This window comes from Aegilops tauschii, chromosome 4 (assembly GCF_002575655.3).
Source record: "Aegilops tauschii subsp. strangulata cultivar AL8/78 chromosome 4, Aet v6.0, whole genome shotgun sequence".
Classification (NCBI taxonomy): domain Eukaryota; kingdom Viridiplantae; phylum Streptophyta; class Magnoliopsida; order Poales; family Poaceae; genus Aegilops; species Aegilops tauschii.
In genome coordinates, this window is record NC_053038.3 from 331371844 (window position 1) to 331387243 (window position 15400).

Sequence of the window (15400 nt, forward strand, 5' to 3'; positions counted from 1 at the left end):
ACGTCATTGAGCTGAACGTGTGCTGAACACGGAGGTGCCGTACGTTCGGTGCTAGGATCGGTCGAATCGTGAAGACGTACGACTACATCAACCGCGTGATGAACGCTTCCGCTTTTGGTCTACGAGGGTACGTGGACACACTCTCCCCGCTCGTTGCTATGCTTCTCCTAAATAGATCTTGCGTGATCGTAGGAATTTTTTTGAAATACTACGTTCCCCAACAGTTTTCACCGTTGGATTCCCCGCGTCGAGATCTTGGAACCATGCTAATAGGTTTTGATGAACATTTTTTTCACAAAAAATAAAAATAATCGAAGAATGGAAAAAATGAGAACCCGAAAAAATGAAAAAAAAAAGAATGGAAGCATGGTTGCAGTTTTTCATGTTTTCCCCTTTTCGAGAAGCGTAGTCACGAAAGTAAATCTATGCTTCTCATGGAAGCATATTTTTTTTACCCTTTTCAAGAAGTACAGTTGTGCTTCTCATGGAATCAAATATGTGGTTCTCCACATATTTTTCCTTTTTTGAGTAGCTCAACTATATTTCACAAAAAAAAAATCTCCAAAACCTAGGCAAACCAGGTGAAAAGTCGACCCCCCCCCCCCCCCAAATCTCAAAAAAGCATCTAATTTTCAAAAAAAAATACAGAAAATAAATAAATAAAAATCCAGAGAAAGCACCCAACATGCGACACATGGTGCGACTAGACGCACCATTTTCACGCGCTCCCGGACCAAAAAGAAGTGACCCTTTGTGTGAGCCCCCCAAAGGGTAACCGGTGATAGTTGCTCTCGTTACTTGCGTGCTTCAAGATCCTTCAAAAATACTTGTGTGCTTCTAGACTTCCCCGGTTTAAATAGGGGCACACTCTTATCGTCGTATGGTCTCATGATGGCTATGCTACCCTGACTTGATGCATCCAGAAGATATTGAAAGTTTGAAACAAGGAGCTGAATGCAATCGTGAGACATGGCATCACAACACCATCAGCTTGTCTCTGCACGAACGTCCGTGTGGGCTCTCGGGTGAAGAAAATTGCTACTCCTTCCATCCATTTTTACAGGGCCTAACTTTTGAATCTCTCATACCAAGGCTGGTGCGCAAAAGGAGGAGTAGATTTTGGGCCTCCTTTAAATGCCTAGCCCTCTCAACTCCCTCTCTATTACTATCGCATGCAACTTCCTCTCATCCCTTTTCTACATGATCCAATTTAATGCGGCATCTAGCAAATCACAAGGAGGGCTCACGACTTGCGAGGGAGAATTAAAAGGGATACATATTGGGTATCTAATTTGGCCTTGTAAAGATGGAAAATGAAATTTGAGGTTAGGCCTTGTATAGATGGATGGATGGAGTAGTGACCCAGGCCTAGCAGTGTGGGTTTTTTTTCTTGAGAAAATGGTAGCATGTTTGGTTCTTGAATGAAAGATGCATACACTCTTGCCTAATAAAAATTCATACACCCTTGCCTAAAAAATGCATAGAATCAAAAATAAATCTATATCCTTTGCTCAGATGGCCGGGGCATGAAATTCATAGAGCTTTCGTTTAATGTGCCTTTGCTCCCAAAAAAAAGAGAACGTTTAATGTGCCCCACGATGGACAATTATCGTTCGCCCCAACACAGAAGTTGTCCGCGGATTGTCATTAAACTTATGTAATTTCACAATTAAACATGGGGATGTCGCTCAGATGGTAGAGCGCTCGCTTAGCATGCGATCTGAAAATACTGTGACAAAAACACCATCTTGACTTTACTTTCTTTTTGTCTAGAGAGATCTTGACTTTACTTGCAAAGTCCAAATCTGACAACCAAAAAACATATACACAATCTGTGCTGCGAACATACACAGGCAGTGAAATATTTTGATTTTGTAGAATACTCTTCGTGGGAGAACAAACGGCCAAAAGGGGATGTAGCTCAGATGGTAGAGCGCTCGCTTAGCATGCGAGAGGTACGGGGATCGATACCCCGCATTTCCAGCTACTTTTTGTAAACTAACTCAATTTTCAGGTTTTTCAGATAACAGGTAGCCAAGCCACTGTGTGTTTGCTGTTGGCCGGTAGCACAAACAGCCGGTCTGTACTTCCATCCAAACGAATTTTCCTTGCCGCGGTTGCTGTCATCCAGAAGCTTAGCTAGTGGAAAGAGAGCAGGCAGGTGCGGGTTGGTCTGAATTTGCCGCTACTTTTTTCTTATATTACTTTTGTTTAGGCAATCTTATATTACGACCAATGAACGATCATCGCGCTCCCGTTATAAGTCACTCGCAATGGGCATGGGGATGGGTTAACCCGCTGCGGTGAACGCAGAGCCGGGTCTCCGCCGATGGGCCTCCCCGCTCGACTCATCCGCGGCTGGTGCGGCTTGGCAGTCCTGTGCCTGCGCCTGTGCGCATCATCCTGCAACCCAGGTAAGGTACAGCGCACGCACAAACACAGCAATGCTAACGCTTCCGGCGTCGACTGACGTGGACTCTTCTTCTCTGCATGCGTGCGCGACAGACGTTGCGCTGATAGAGCCTCTGCCCGCGAGGTCGCTGCAGTGCTTCGAGGACGGCCAGGTACGTACGCAACGCAGGGGCGTGTGTGAGTCTGAGTCTGCCTTGGGTTCTTGAACCGGCGGTGGGTCTTACCTTGGTCCTCTCCTGGTGGCGGGTGATGCATGCAGGTGTACCGGTGCTGCGAGGGCGCGCTCCGGCTGGACCCGTCGGGGGTCATCGGCGTGCCGCTGGGGGCGGTGGACTACTACTGCGGCGGGGAGTGCGTGGTGGAGACGGAGGACGTGCTCAACTGCGTGGCCAGCGCGCTGGACGGCTTCAGCTTCCACAACGGCGCCTCCGTGGAGGGCGCGCGCTACGCCCTCAGGAGGGGGTGCAGCCACACCATCAAGAGAGGGGACTTCAACGCCTTGGAGCCACCCATGGGCGACTACCCGGACATCTACGGTGACTACCGCGGCCATGGCTGCAGGGCTACGCCTCCTCGCAGCATCAACTTGCTCGCGTTTCTGGGTGGCGCCTGGCTGCTGCTCATTCAGGGTCGCTGATCGCTAGTTCACTTCTCACAGAATGGTAGCAGCAGTTTCGTTTCTTTTTGGCTCTAGCGTCACCAGCAGATGATGTCTCATGCACTACCCTTTTTGGTAAAACGATTCAATTCTTAAGTTTCTAACACAACTTACGAAACCTTTAGTTACACAAACAATGCAGCAATCAGGCAAACAAATGTGTACAAATTTGTTTTGTGTTGTAAGCCTTTTAGGCTAACTGCTACTCTCCTTTCTAATGAAATATAAAGGGTTGCTTTTTCACGCCTTTATATTATATATCAAGGGAAAAAGAAATTTCTCTCCATGCAAACGGGTGGGACTCGGTTGCTTCATAACTCGGGACTAATATTTGTCATTCCATAAAAAAAAGTTATCAGTTCAAAAAGAAAAAAGGAAAGGTACTATTCATGCTGGAAGAAATTAAAAATGAACTCCTCATGTCAACTTTCCATGCATCATCTTCAAGGCTTCAACGAGAATCTTAGATGAACAAGTTGCAACTTAGCTTTAAATTGCTACCATCAAGCCGATTTCCTGGCAACTACAAACTGGAACGGATCAGAGATCCACTATCTTCACAAGCTTTGTATAGATAATAACACGATTATCCCTTGCCGAATTGCTCTCAGCAAGCGCGGCCTCCACCAAGTCCTGCCGAGGGAAAACGTGTCACTGTTAGATTTTATGCAAACTAAATGCCAGAAAAACTAATGCGATGATACGATATCAAACCATACATAATTAAAACGTTCAGAATTGAGAAGGATACAATTTTTTTTTCAACAAATAAAGACCATAGAAGGTAAGCAAGAGGTTCAGATATCTAACCTTCACGTCCCTATTAGACGAGAACTTCCCCAGGTTGTGAACAATGCACCTTAGATCTTCTGCCTGCAGTTGTGAATACACATAATGCAGCATAAGAACAATAGCCACAAAAATAGAGTGCAAGTAATAGCAGAATTGGTGCTTAAAGAAAAAGCCATAATGGTTTCAAAATAAAGGCATTATTAGTATGTTACCTTGATATAGCCCACTCTGCTCTTGTCAAAGTAGCGAAAAGCCTACAAGATAAGGGGGGAAACTGCACACATCAGCGACATCTTAACATTTTATGGCAACTCTTAGTCTCTTGCAACAGAAAATTTACCTGCAACAGGTCCTTATCAACTACTTCATGTTTTGCTGAATCTCCTTTCCGTGATACAGCTGCCTTATCGCCAACTTCTACCAAACCTCCTTTCTCTGCTATAGTAGGCTTGACCTTCCTCGAAACAGGCTTTTCATCTATACAGGCAACATTTTCTAATTCGATCTCCTTCCCTGCTTTCTGGTTCACTTTATCTTCTTTTGTTGCTTCTTCTAATTTGACCTCTCTACTGGTACACAGGCAAACACAGAAACACATAATTAATCTCCTGGCACAGATAAAACAATTACACTGTGAAACATGAGGGAACAGCAGGATGTTATAGCTGTACTTTCAAGATAAAAGATTATAAACCAGCTTTCTTTTACATGAAATTTGAACCATCATTCAATGACCAGTGTACAAAACCCACTGTAGAAACAGCTCTCTTCTACATGAAATTTGAACTATCATCCAATGACCCTGTCAGGTGTAAAGGCCATTGCACAAAAATTTGTAAGCTCTGACAAGTATAGGAGCCTTGAGAGGCTAGCTTGAGCACTGAGACGACCAAGTTTCTGCATTAGTCCAGGATGAAACTGACAAAACATAATAGCAAAACCTGGTCTCGTCCAAAACTATCAACTTAAGATACGGAAAGCTGATGTAGATTCCATATTATGGAAACAATTAATTAAGCTGATGTAGATTCCATTATTTTATCGTTTTTTGGAGCACTGATATTATTAGGGGTACTTTCAATGTGAGCATCGTCAGTTGTCTTTGATCTCTTTTCTGATGATTTTGTGCCTTCCTTCGTTAGATCCTCTCTTGTGCGCTTACGTCGGTTCTTTGTAACGAAGTGCTTGTGTAGTTTCTGTGAAACAAGTAAACATCAAGACCCATGTGGGCAGATATTAACACGTAAAAAAACTCCTGAACACAAGAACTGCTACCCCTTTTGTTATGAAGACAAGACGAAACAGGATTAGGCTCCTAATGTTCCAGAACAGAAAAGAAGGCCAAACAGGATTTTGTCTGGGAACAGGAAGAAAACTAACAGCCTACCGGAGAATACAGACATGATATCTCGACTGCTAAGCGAACCGCATCCTCATATAGGTATAACCTTAATGCCACAGTTTCGACAAGGACCAGGAAACATGATTGAGTGTGATAACTTTTGCACTCACTGGTTCCATAATAGCTTTATCCCCCAAAAGCAAACTATAGCATTATTACTGTTGCTGGATTTTGTTAGTATTAAAATAGAAATTAGTGGCCAAAGCTGTATTCTGGAGACTGCTGTTTTACAAAGCGAAAACCTTTAGAGCACTAGACGAGGCAAGTAATAACCACATGAATTTGTCGACGTGAATTAGTGGAAAGCATGCATGGCGTACTCAGTGCAGAGTTTTCTCATTTTGGGATTCAAAATATGCACTAGATTACAAACAAAAAAGGGATTGACCATGTCACAAAATTTATGACATGGGTAAATGGTACTCCCTCCGTCGTAGTGTCAAAAACGCTCTTATATCATGGGACGGAGGGAGTACTTGACAAAGACCAACTGTTATTATGCTTAAGCTAAAGGTGTCGGCAGAGCTAAAGAAACTTACCTCAAGAAAAGACAGGATAATGCAGCCCATTCTGAATTGAAGCATTTCACTGAATGACTCAACAAACAGTGAAAGCTAAAAAAGGGAAATAAGAGCATATATCAATGTCAAAAGATAATAAAGTTTATTCTTCAGAGAGAATTAAAATCACATTTACGGTGGTAATTACATAAAAAAACACGTCCATTTGTTATCAGGGGAAAAAACTATGGAAAATAGAATATATACCTCAAAAACAGATTCCTCTGTGTCATTGGTTGTATAGTCTAGTAGGCCATCCAATGAAAGGGATATTGGACGGAGCTGCAAAATTGTGGTTCAATAAATATTTTTGTGTAACTTCTAAAAGCTTTTAACAAAACGTAACACTATGAATTAAAAGGAATTACAGAGCACATTAGGCGTACTTTAGACTCTTTACTCTTTTTTGTCTGCAGAATGAATCCTGGATATTTAGGAGGTTCGTCAGATTTCTTCTTCTCTTTGGTGTCATTATTAAGTGACTTTTGCTTTGGATCCTTCTTCAGGTCCCTAATCTTTTTTTCTTTACCATCCTTTGCCTTATCTTTCGTTCCATTTCCCCCCTCTTTATTTACATCTCCATTCACACCTTCCTGTTCACTAACCTTATCTCCATTTGATTTTTTATCCTCAGTACATAGATGTGCCTTATCTGCCATTTCTTCTTTCTTCGGATTTGAAATCTTTTCAGCAGCAATGTTCAACCTTTCTGCCAGCTTAATCTGAGAATTTCCAGCATCAGTCAAGCTTTCATCATTCTTTTCTTGTTGAACTTCCCCTCCTTGTTTACTTGTTTCTGCAGGTACAGCAGGTGTAATCAACTTGGATCCTGAAGCAGGAACTTTTCTTTTAATAATCCTTCGAATTACTTTCTTCTTCCCAGTTTTATTGGTCTCAGGTTGCAGATTAATGCCAGTTCCATCCTTTTCTTTACTAACATCCTCAGTTGTTTGTTCAACCTGCCCTTCCACAGTTTTGTTTGTGGTTTCTGCCACCACAGCCTTGTCCACCTGAGATGATTTGTCAATTGAAGTTTCAGCAGTTGGCTTTTCACGAACAACTTTTCTGATAACCTTCTTTATTACTTTCCTTCGTGTGGGCTTTTTATCCTCAACTGCAAGGTGAACGGAGGCGTCGCCTGAGGTATTTCCTTGAATGTCCCCACCCTTCTTATTATGTTCCACAGCATTATCAAGTGGTTTCCCTTTATTCTCAGCAAACTTTGCCTCCCCATCTTTGCCCTGCTCATCCATTTTAGTATCAACTTTCTCAATTTTGGTAACATCCTTGCAAATATCCCCCTCCCTCATATGACCATCATCTGCTCCTTCCTTCTGTTCCTTTGTATCACAAGGGGCCTAAAATATACGAATCGGGAAATAGAGCTATTAGTATTAAACACAGACTAAGATAAATTATTTTGCTACAATTGTCAACCATGGTAGGAGTATGACAAACTAACATTTTCACTCTTTATAGCCAGTTTCTCCCTGTCTACTTTTGAATTTCTGTATGTAATCCAGGTTTTCTTCCATAACTCTACTGAAGGTATGCATTCTGACAGGTTTGGCACAAACAGTACGGTAATCTCTTTATGACTAAAGAGTCCATCTTTGCCAATTCTGTTGTAATGGACCTGCAAATGGTTAAAACACGTTATAGAAACGATAACAATTTCAGCAATCGTGTTTCATAAATGTGCAGTGACAAGTATGCTAAAACAAAACTGAATGTAATTCGTGATGGGAGCAAATGCTCATAACCAATCCCTCAGAAAGTACTTGTATCAGAGAAGTATGGTACAAGATTTTATTATAACCTATCAGGTCCAAACTTTACCAAAAACAATGTTTGAAATAGTGGATATCAAGTCTATCGCCTAAATGCTCCAGTGTACTGAGATCATATCAAACAATGTGTCTGGCACTATTTCCATGTATATTCCTATTTATTCATATAATTTCAAAGTTATAATGTAATCATTGTGATATCATAACATTTGCAAATCAAGCAGCGCGAAGACACTATTACTCTGTGTTTTAGAACTTTAGACGAAATCATCAGCGCGAAGACACTATTTGCAAATACTTTTTTAAATACATCAAAGAAAATTTACTTAGGTTTAAGAAGTTACAACTTCTCATATTGATATTTTATATTTTATTTCATTTTATTTTGTTGCTGGAACAGACAGTTTTGTGTGGCGGATCCAGGAGTCTGATGTCAAGGAGGCTTTCAAAAGGATGAAAGGAGGCAAGGCGATGGGCCCTGATTGTATCTCCATTGAGGTGTGGAGAGGCCTCGGAGACATAGCGATACTATGGCTAACTAAGCTTTTCAACCTTATTTTTCGGGCAAACAAGATGCCAGAAGAATGGAAACGGAGTATATTAGTACCAATCTTCAAGAACAAGGGGGATGTTCAGAGTGTTACTATTTACCGTGGAATTAAGCTGATGAGCCATACAATGAAGATCTGGGAGAGAGTCATTGAGCATTGCTTAAGAAGACTGACAAGCGTGACCATGCTTGGGAGGTCGACCATGGAAGCATAATTCTTGGTACGACAACTTATGGAGAGATACAGACAGCAAAAGAAGGGCCTGCATATGGTGTTCATGACTTGGAGAAGGCATGCGATAAGACACCGCGGAATGTCATGTGGTGGGCCTTGGAGAAACACAAAGTCCCAGCAAAGTACATTACCACCATCAAGGACATGTACGATAATGTTGTGACAAGTGTTTGAACAAGTGAGCTCTGGTGCATAGCGGACAGCTAAAGCGTGCTGATAATGTCAAGAGAGGTCGGGGTAGACCGAACTTGACATGGGAGGAGTCCGTAAAAAGAGATCTGGAGGACTGGAGTATCACCAAAGAACTAGCCATGGACAGGGGTGCGTGGAAGCTTGCTATCCATGTGCCAGAACCATGAGTTGGTTGCGAGATCTTATCGGTTTCGGCTCTAGCCTACCCCAACTTGTTGGGACTAAAGGCTTTGTTGTTGTTGTTGTTGTTGCTGCTGCTGGAACAGACAGCTCACCAGAAAAATAAATAGGGGCTTCATTTACAGTTAATGATTTCCATGACGCTGGAACAGGCAGGTCAAGGAACTGCGATGTCAACAGGTCGTGGTTAAACCCACTAATAATCTGACAGTTAAAAAAAATTCCGGGGTAAATGAACTATGGAGCTAGCTAAAACTAACTAAACGGGACTTGCGGACGCCGCTTATTTGCCATTTACATCCCTAAACTGAGCCTATCTCAGTTGGTGGGAGCTGTGGATGTGCAATACCCACCACCACCACCCACATTCTACTTGTTTTCAACTCGCTTTAGGTGCTTACTACTTTTTATGACTTCCTCCCAAGGAATTCTTGACAAAAACATCATAGTTTCGCGAACACTACTTTGGACAGCAGACTATATCTGAACTGGCAATGTGATTGAGAACTAGAACATAACGGGCATAAGATTGCCTTGCTAAGCGGCAAACATCCAATTAGTACATCATCTTAACAAAATTTCAATATGGTGGAAGCATAATGTTACATGCAAGTTCATCATAAGTGCTAAAAAATAAATTAACATGTACCTCGAGGAAATGATTCCAGTGTGTGCAATTAGATAGATCAATCTGAACCAGTTCTTTAGTGCATCTGTACAAGTACGGTAAATTTTAGCACAACTGCCAGTTCACAAATGGATCAGTATGTTATATGATTACATACCTGATAGCAGTTCGCACCAAGCACGAAGAGTCAATCAATGGATCTCCACCATCTATTGCTGCACTCCAAGGACCTCCAATTGTAGTAAGTGCATGATCCTTCTTAAATACAGCAAATTTCAAGACATTGTTCCAGTGCGCTAGTCGTTCCTCGGCACTTCTCAATGAACATATATCAGCAAAGGCACCGTTGCTCATACCACTCATCAAGAGAACCTGCACACACTCATCAGAATAAGAATTATTACAAAGATCAATTTGGCAATACTTCGATATTTGAAAATACACAAACAGTACATCCCAAGATCTTGACACCCCGCACGAGAATCTCGTGCTTTTTGATAAATATCAGATATGCGTAATAACCAAACCATGTCATAAAGTACTCAAATGAGAATTCTGAGCAAAAAATGGGAAAGCAATTTTAATGGCATCAGACAATGCAGTACCACAACTTATGGACCGCATAGATTTGCATGCCACCAGGGATTGTACACAAAGTCTGCAAACATGAGTATAACTCCAACCAGTGTGCCACATGATTCCTACACATATTGATGTAGTAATCGTCTACTTGTAGCTACTCTAGTTCAATCTAGTCCATACTTTAAAATAAAATATACAAAATTGTAGACACAAACCTTTACATTCCAAACAGTGTCTGGAGTGCCGGTGCTGTAAGATTTCTCTGAAGATAAAACTGTTCTTTCGTCGGCCTTATCATCCACTTCATGGATGTCATGCTCCAAACTGTTTTACGGCAATAGCAACAATGGTAAAATGATGCTATTGAAATGAAGAAAAATCACTTCGGCAAGCAAAGCATAATGTGTATTTAAAATAGAAAGCATACCTGACTGGTGTGCGCATTGAAAGATTAAGGTTTCCTTTTGGCCAGTTCAAGACAACCTATAAACAAATCGCTGATTAGGAAAAAATAATCCTATGATTTCACATTGAAAAGAAAATTTATTCATACAACAACAGACCTTAGAAACATCTGGAGAAATAACTAGTCTAGGATATCGCTTTGTCAAAGATAAGTAGTCCCTCTCAGCATCCACCAAGCGAAACGGAAAGACCTGCGAAAAAGAAACTGGTTGTTAAATTCATATAAGGAAGCAAACTAGAACTATAACATAAATGTACAAAAAGAAAAGCCATGATCAGCTGCATAAACGGGGAGGCAAATGTGTTCATGATTGCACTATCATGGACGCTGGAGCACAATCACCAATTAAGGTGGGGATGGCCTTCCAATTGGATAAGAAACATCGCATGATTTTCCATATCACTTGGAGGGAAGTGATATCTTGGTGCCAGATAAAGAGAAATAGCTACTAGAAATGCTGAAACATGGCTCAGTGAAGATGGATGAATAACCGGAACTGCAGATACAAACAGAACTAAATAGTTCCACATGTGTGTGCAGGGACAAAGGTGCTAAAAGTAACTGGCTTCAGAAGGACAAGAATCAGGGGCTTTAAGACCGAGAGCACATTGAAGAGATTAGCCCCTAACATTATTATTTGATCTGAACAGCAACAATGTGACAAACTCAACTATCTGTTTACCTTGCAAATATATTTTCTCTTTAGTTGTTTAACAGGTGAACGAGGCCTTCAGGACAACAAACGAAAGAGTTAGTTATAAAGGCTGGCAGAAGACGAAGCAGCAACGGGTTGCATCCACAAAACTACAGAGGAAACATGGAGGTCCACCTATGCAGGACATCACGTCGAGGCGAAAGCCGCCGCAAAGGCTTCTCAGATCTAACAGAAGAAGAATGCCGCCTTTCACTGGGTGTCCTTGGAGGAGTGTGCTCCCGCCTTGGAATAGCCACATGCTTCCTATCCCGCTCCCTCTCATTCTCCCGGCGCTCGCGAAGACGTACTCTTTCTTGTTCGCGTCCCCTTTCCCTTTCACGCTCTCTTAGACATTCGTGCTCCCGCTCCCTGTCTTGCTTTCTTTCCATTTCATGGTATTGTAGCTCTTGTTCGCGTTCCCATTCCCTTTCCTTCTCTCTTTCCCAGAAAAGACCCCTTCTATGCTCCTCATCTCTTAGATCCAGTTCGCGGCGATAACCAACCCTGTCTCTTGTTGGCTCATCAACCATGGGGATGCTTGGATGTACACGAGGTAAGATGCTATCTCGGTAATCAGACTCTGAAGATGCATGCAGCAAGCTCTTCCCTGAAGCATAGTCGCGCCCAGGGGGTAGGCCCATCATGTAACCACTGCCGGATGACCCTTGTCCATAGACAAGGCTGTCCATGTTTGTCCTCTGAGTTCCCCCCAAGATTGAAGCTTGTTGTTGGCCGCCATATGGAACAGATCCAAGAATTGACAAGCTGTGATGATCGGCTTCAACTCTTCCATATGCACTAGCTTCCTGGGAACCTTGATGGACTGGACCGGCCCTTCCTGCAAAGTAATCGGCTTGTCTGCCAGAAATGCATACTTTTACTCAGTGCATGTGCTATATTTTGTTGTGGTGACAGACACAAAGGTCACTAATTCGCTAGTGGTTTACTTTCCAAGGTTATCAACAATTTTTTTACAGCTTACCAAAACCTAGTCACAGGGCAGAGATGTCTGGATGAAGCAACTTTTCACTCATCTGAGGCACCTTTTTAAGTGGTTATAATCAGGACATAATTATAATACTGATAATACTAATAACAGTAACAATAGCAGAAATAATAATAATGTGAACCAAAAACCTGACAATCATCTGTATAACCTTACTGTGAGCTAACATACCGTATGTCAGAGACAGGCTGCAGTGGAATTTTTAGGAGTTGCTGATGTCACGCCGATGAAACCTAAAATTTCAACATCATTTAATAATGGGAATAAACTATTTATCAAAGACAGCAGATAAATGAGAACAGAACGATGCTTTCTGCAGAGAGGGGGGGGGGGGTAGGGGATTTTACCTGATCCACATGGTCATGAATCTGAGATTACGTAAAAGCCAGTGAGTTATAATTATACATTGTCAAAATCTAAGAGGTGCTGAACAAAAGAAAAACAAATGGGCAGTACAGAGAGAGAAAGAGAGACCTGATGGCTTCCAGGAATATGATCTGGGTATCTTCTATCCAAATCATTGAAGCCATCTCTCCTGCCAATATTAGCTGACTGTTCACCGTACATCCTTCTCTCCAATTCATAATTCGTACTGTACTGCTCTAGCTTTGGCACATATGCACGAGAAGCTAGATAGTCATCATTTGGCCTTCCCAGACTGGACCCTACAGCTCCAGATGAAAACTTTGATGACTCGGAGAGTGATGTTTGATGAGCTTGTTGGGAAGACCAGAAGAACTTGGACCTTTGCCAGCAAGTCCACCAACCTGTTAAATATATTAGGCGGAATTTTCAATTGGCATATTCTGTAACAAGATCATGTAACAATAGTAGTTTCCCCCTTGTTCAATTCTAGTTTGGGGGCGAATAAAACTTCACCTATATTTTGAAAAGCTTGATCAAAGCATCAATTATGCGATGGAGAAGGAAAAACTTCTTCAAACATCTTTGTGATGCAAAACATGTAATTAATTGAGATGAAGCTTAACTCCGAAAATGGCAAACTAAATTCTGGTCATCCTTTACTATACGTGGACTGACTTGGTGAGGAAAAGCATAAATGATTTCAAGGTTGTAGACCCCAATCTCCTGAGTCCTGTTCAACACCCAAAAAACCAAAAGAGCTCATGCATAACCAGATATATGTGGTGAACACTGAACAGAAGTGGGAACGGGGGAGGAGAGAGATCTTAAAGAGGGTAGACTTCTGATTCTCTATAGTCTTCATATAGATATATATTGATTGCTGTGGTTGATAGAGAAAGAAGTTGCACATGATTAAATAAAAGGTGATGACGGGATTTATCTTTCAGACTGAGGAAGATCAATAGTTCATGTAGGCAGATTTTAGGAGCCAATTTTTTTAAAAGTTTGACTCTATCCTGGTTCAAAAGGAAAGTTTTTACAGGACCGGAGGGAGTATAAGAGCAAGCTTTATATTGCTCAGATCATCCCATAGAGCTGTTTTAAATTTCCGGATTGTACCGCAAATTCTCAACTAATAACTCTAATAGAAAGCGAGTATTTAGACCTTGTTCCAAAGCAGGCATGTATTTCACATTTTGCCCAAAGTTCCGACTATTCTTTCCGTGGGTGACACTTGAGGGACCAGGTAAACTTTGAAATACATAAAATTATTTCTATTTATGCATGGATTATTTCTGTGCATAAGACAAATAGTACGGAAGGGATATAAATGGACCTTTTCAGGTTCAGGAACCGGGCTTATTCTTCAAATAAACCCATTTGTTTTATTTATAGACCAATAATGCTGGACACTAGCTTTAACACTGGTCAAACCTAGGATTCGCTTATCACAGATGTCCATGTGGACCTATTATAATTTCCTAAAGCATGTACTGGGTAATATTTAAATACAATTGGATTGATATCTAGTAACCTTGATTATTTTCCTTCACTCAAAGAGATGCCTTTGGTATATACGAGTACAACCACAAACCGACAAACGACAACTCACACAATTCAATTACATGTGTAACATCAATGAGCAATAAGCAACATTAGGAAACAAAATTAATTGCATCCAGAATTCAAATTGAAAAGGAGCACAAATTAACCTTCTGCGCGCCATAAACCGCAGCGTAAGGCCCTCCATACTGCCCCACAGCACCCTGTGCCGCATTGCTGCCAAACTGAGGGCCATCGGTGCCACCAGCTGCTGCAGTAGATGTCACATATCCGCCGCTACCAGGCTGCATAAACCCAACCAAAAGGGCGCAAGTGTTTGCACACATATATCAGAACCTTGCACCATTAGATAGGGTTGCCAATCAAAGCATCAGATGAGTTTCCCAGAGCGCCTTACAACTTTGCCGTACGGTTGCTGCGCCCCATACTGCGGCGGCTGGCCGTAGGGATTGGGCCCTTTATTCGGAAACATTGAGGATGCGACCGCCTCAGATCCTGTGGATCACAAGACCCGGCCGAAACACCGCGCAGAAGCAAGCAAGCGCAGACGGCCGGCACAGCTACACACAGGCTTCTGCAGGGAAAATAAATCCTGTAAATTACATATGCGGCGGCAAATACATCAGCAATGAATCCATGACAACCACGCAAGCGGGCATGACCGGGATGGACCAGGCGATTTGGTTGCTCGCAAATACAGAAAAGGTGAAACCCCATGGACTTCTAGGGCTTGCCTGTGGAGGGTGGGGGAGGAGGCTATGCGCTGGGATGCTGAGCTAGCCTTTGAAAGAGATTAGGCTCGGCAGGAGACGACGTCGGCAGCGGCGCCGCGGGATCGGCGGCGGCGGAGGACGAAGAGAAGGGGTTGGGAAACTGGGGTTCAGGCTAATTGTATCGGTCTGAACGAAGAATGTGCAAGTGCAGCATGACTGCCTCTATCAATAGAACGCCGGATGCCAAAGATTCTGTTATGTTGGGCCGACTTGAGTGCCCGATGATCGTTTGGGCTGGACATTGTTTTCTTTAGGGGTGGGCTGGACATTGGATGAGACTGTTGGAATCCTCTCCCTTTACAAATTGGCCCATCAGAGTATTAGCAACGGCCTTGCGGCCTACTAATCAAGGTAAATCCTATTTAGCGCTGCAGGCGCCCGTTAATGTGTATTTTGCAAACGGGCGCCTGCGCCCTGCTGGTTCGGCCTATCTCCGCTTTTTCCAAAGCAAAAAAGGCGACAACGCGAGGGATCAATAGAACGTTGGGTACCAAAGATTCTATTCTGTTGGGCTGAGTTGAGTGCCCGATGATAGTTTGAGTTGGACATTG

General features: G+C 42.4%; 1 protein-coding gene, 1 non-coding gene and 1 pseudogene across 2 annotated transcripts; 2 read left to right on the plus strand and 1 right to left on the minus strand.

Annotated features, from left to right (window-relative positions):
- The first annotated feature begins 1910 nt into the window (after positions 1–1910).
- TRNAA-AGC (transfer RNA alanine (anticodon AGC)) lies at positions 1911–1983 on the plus strand. Its single transcript has one exon. It is a non-coding gene; the product is annotated as a tRNA-Ala (tRNA).
- A 286-nt stretch (positions 1984–2269) lies between these two features.
- LOC109765676 (uncharacterized) lies at positions 2270–3321 on the plus strand. The gene is made up of 3 exons (XM_020324459.2): positions 2270–2414; positions 2506–2564; positions 2672–3321. The coding sequence occupies exons 1-3, from the start codon at positions 2330–2332 to the stop codon at positions 3047–3049; spliced, it is 522 nt and encodes a 173-aa protein (XP_020180048.1). The 5' UTR covers positions 2270–2329; the 3' UTR covers positions 3050–3321.
- A 25-nt stretch (positions 3322–3346) lies between these two features.
- Positions 3347–14990, minus strand: LOC109765677 (protein SHORT ROOT IN SALT MEDIUM 1-like; annotated as a pseudogene).
- Between the last annotated feature and the right edge of the window lie 410 nt (positions 14991–15400).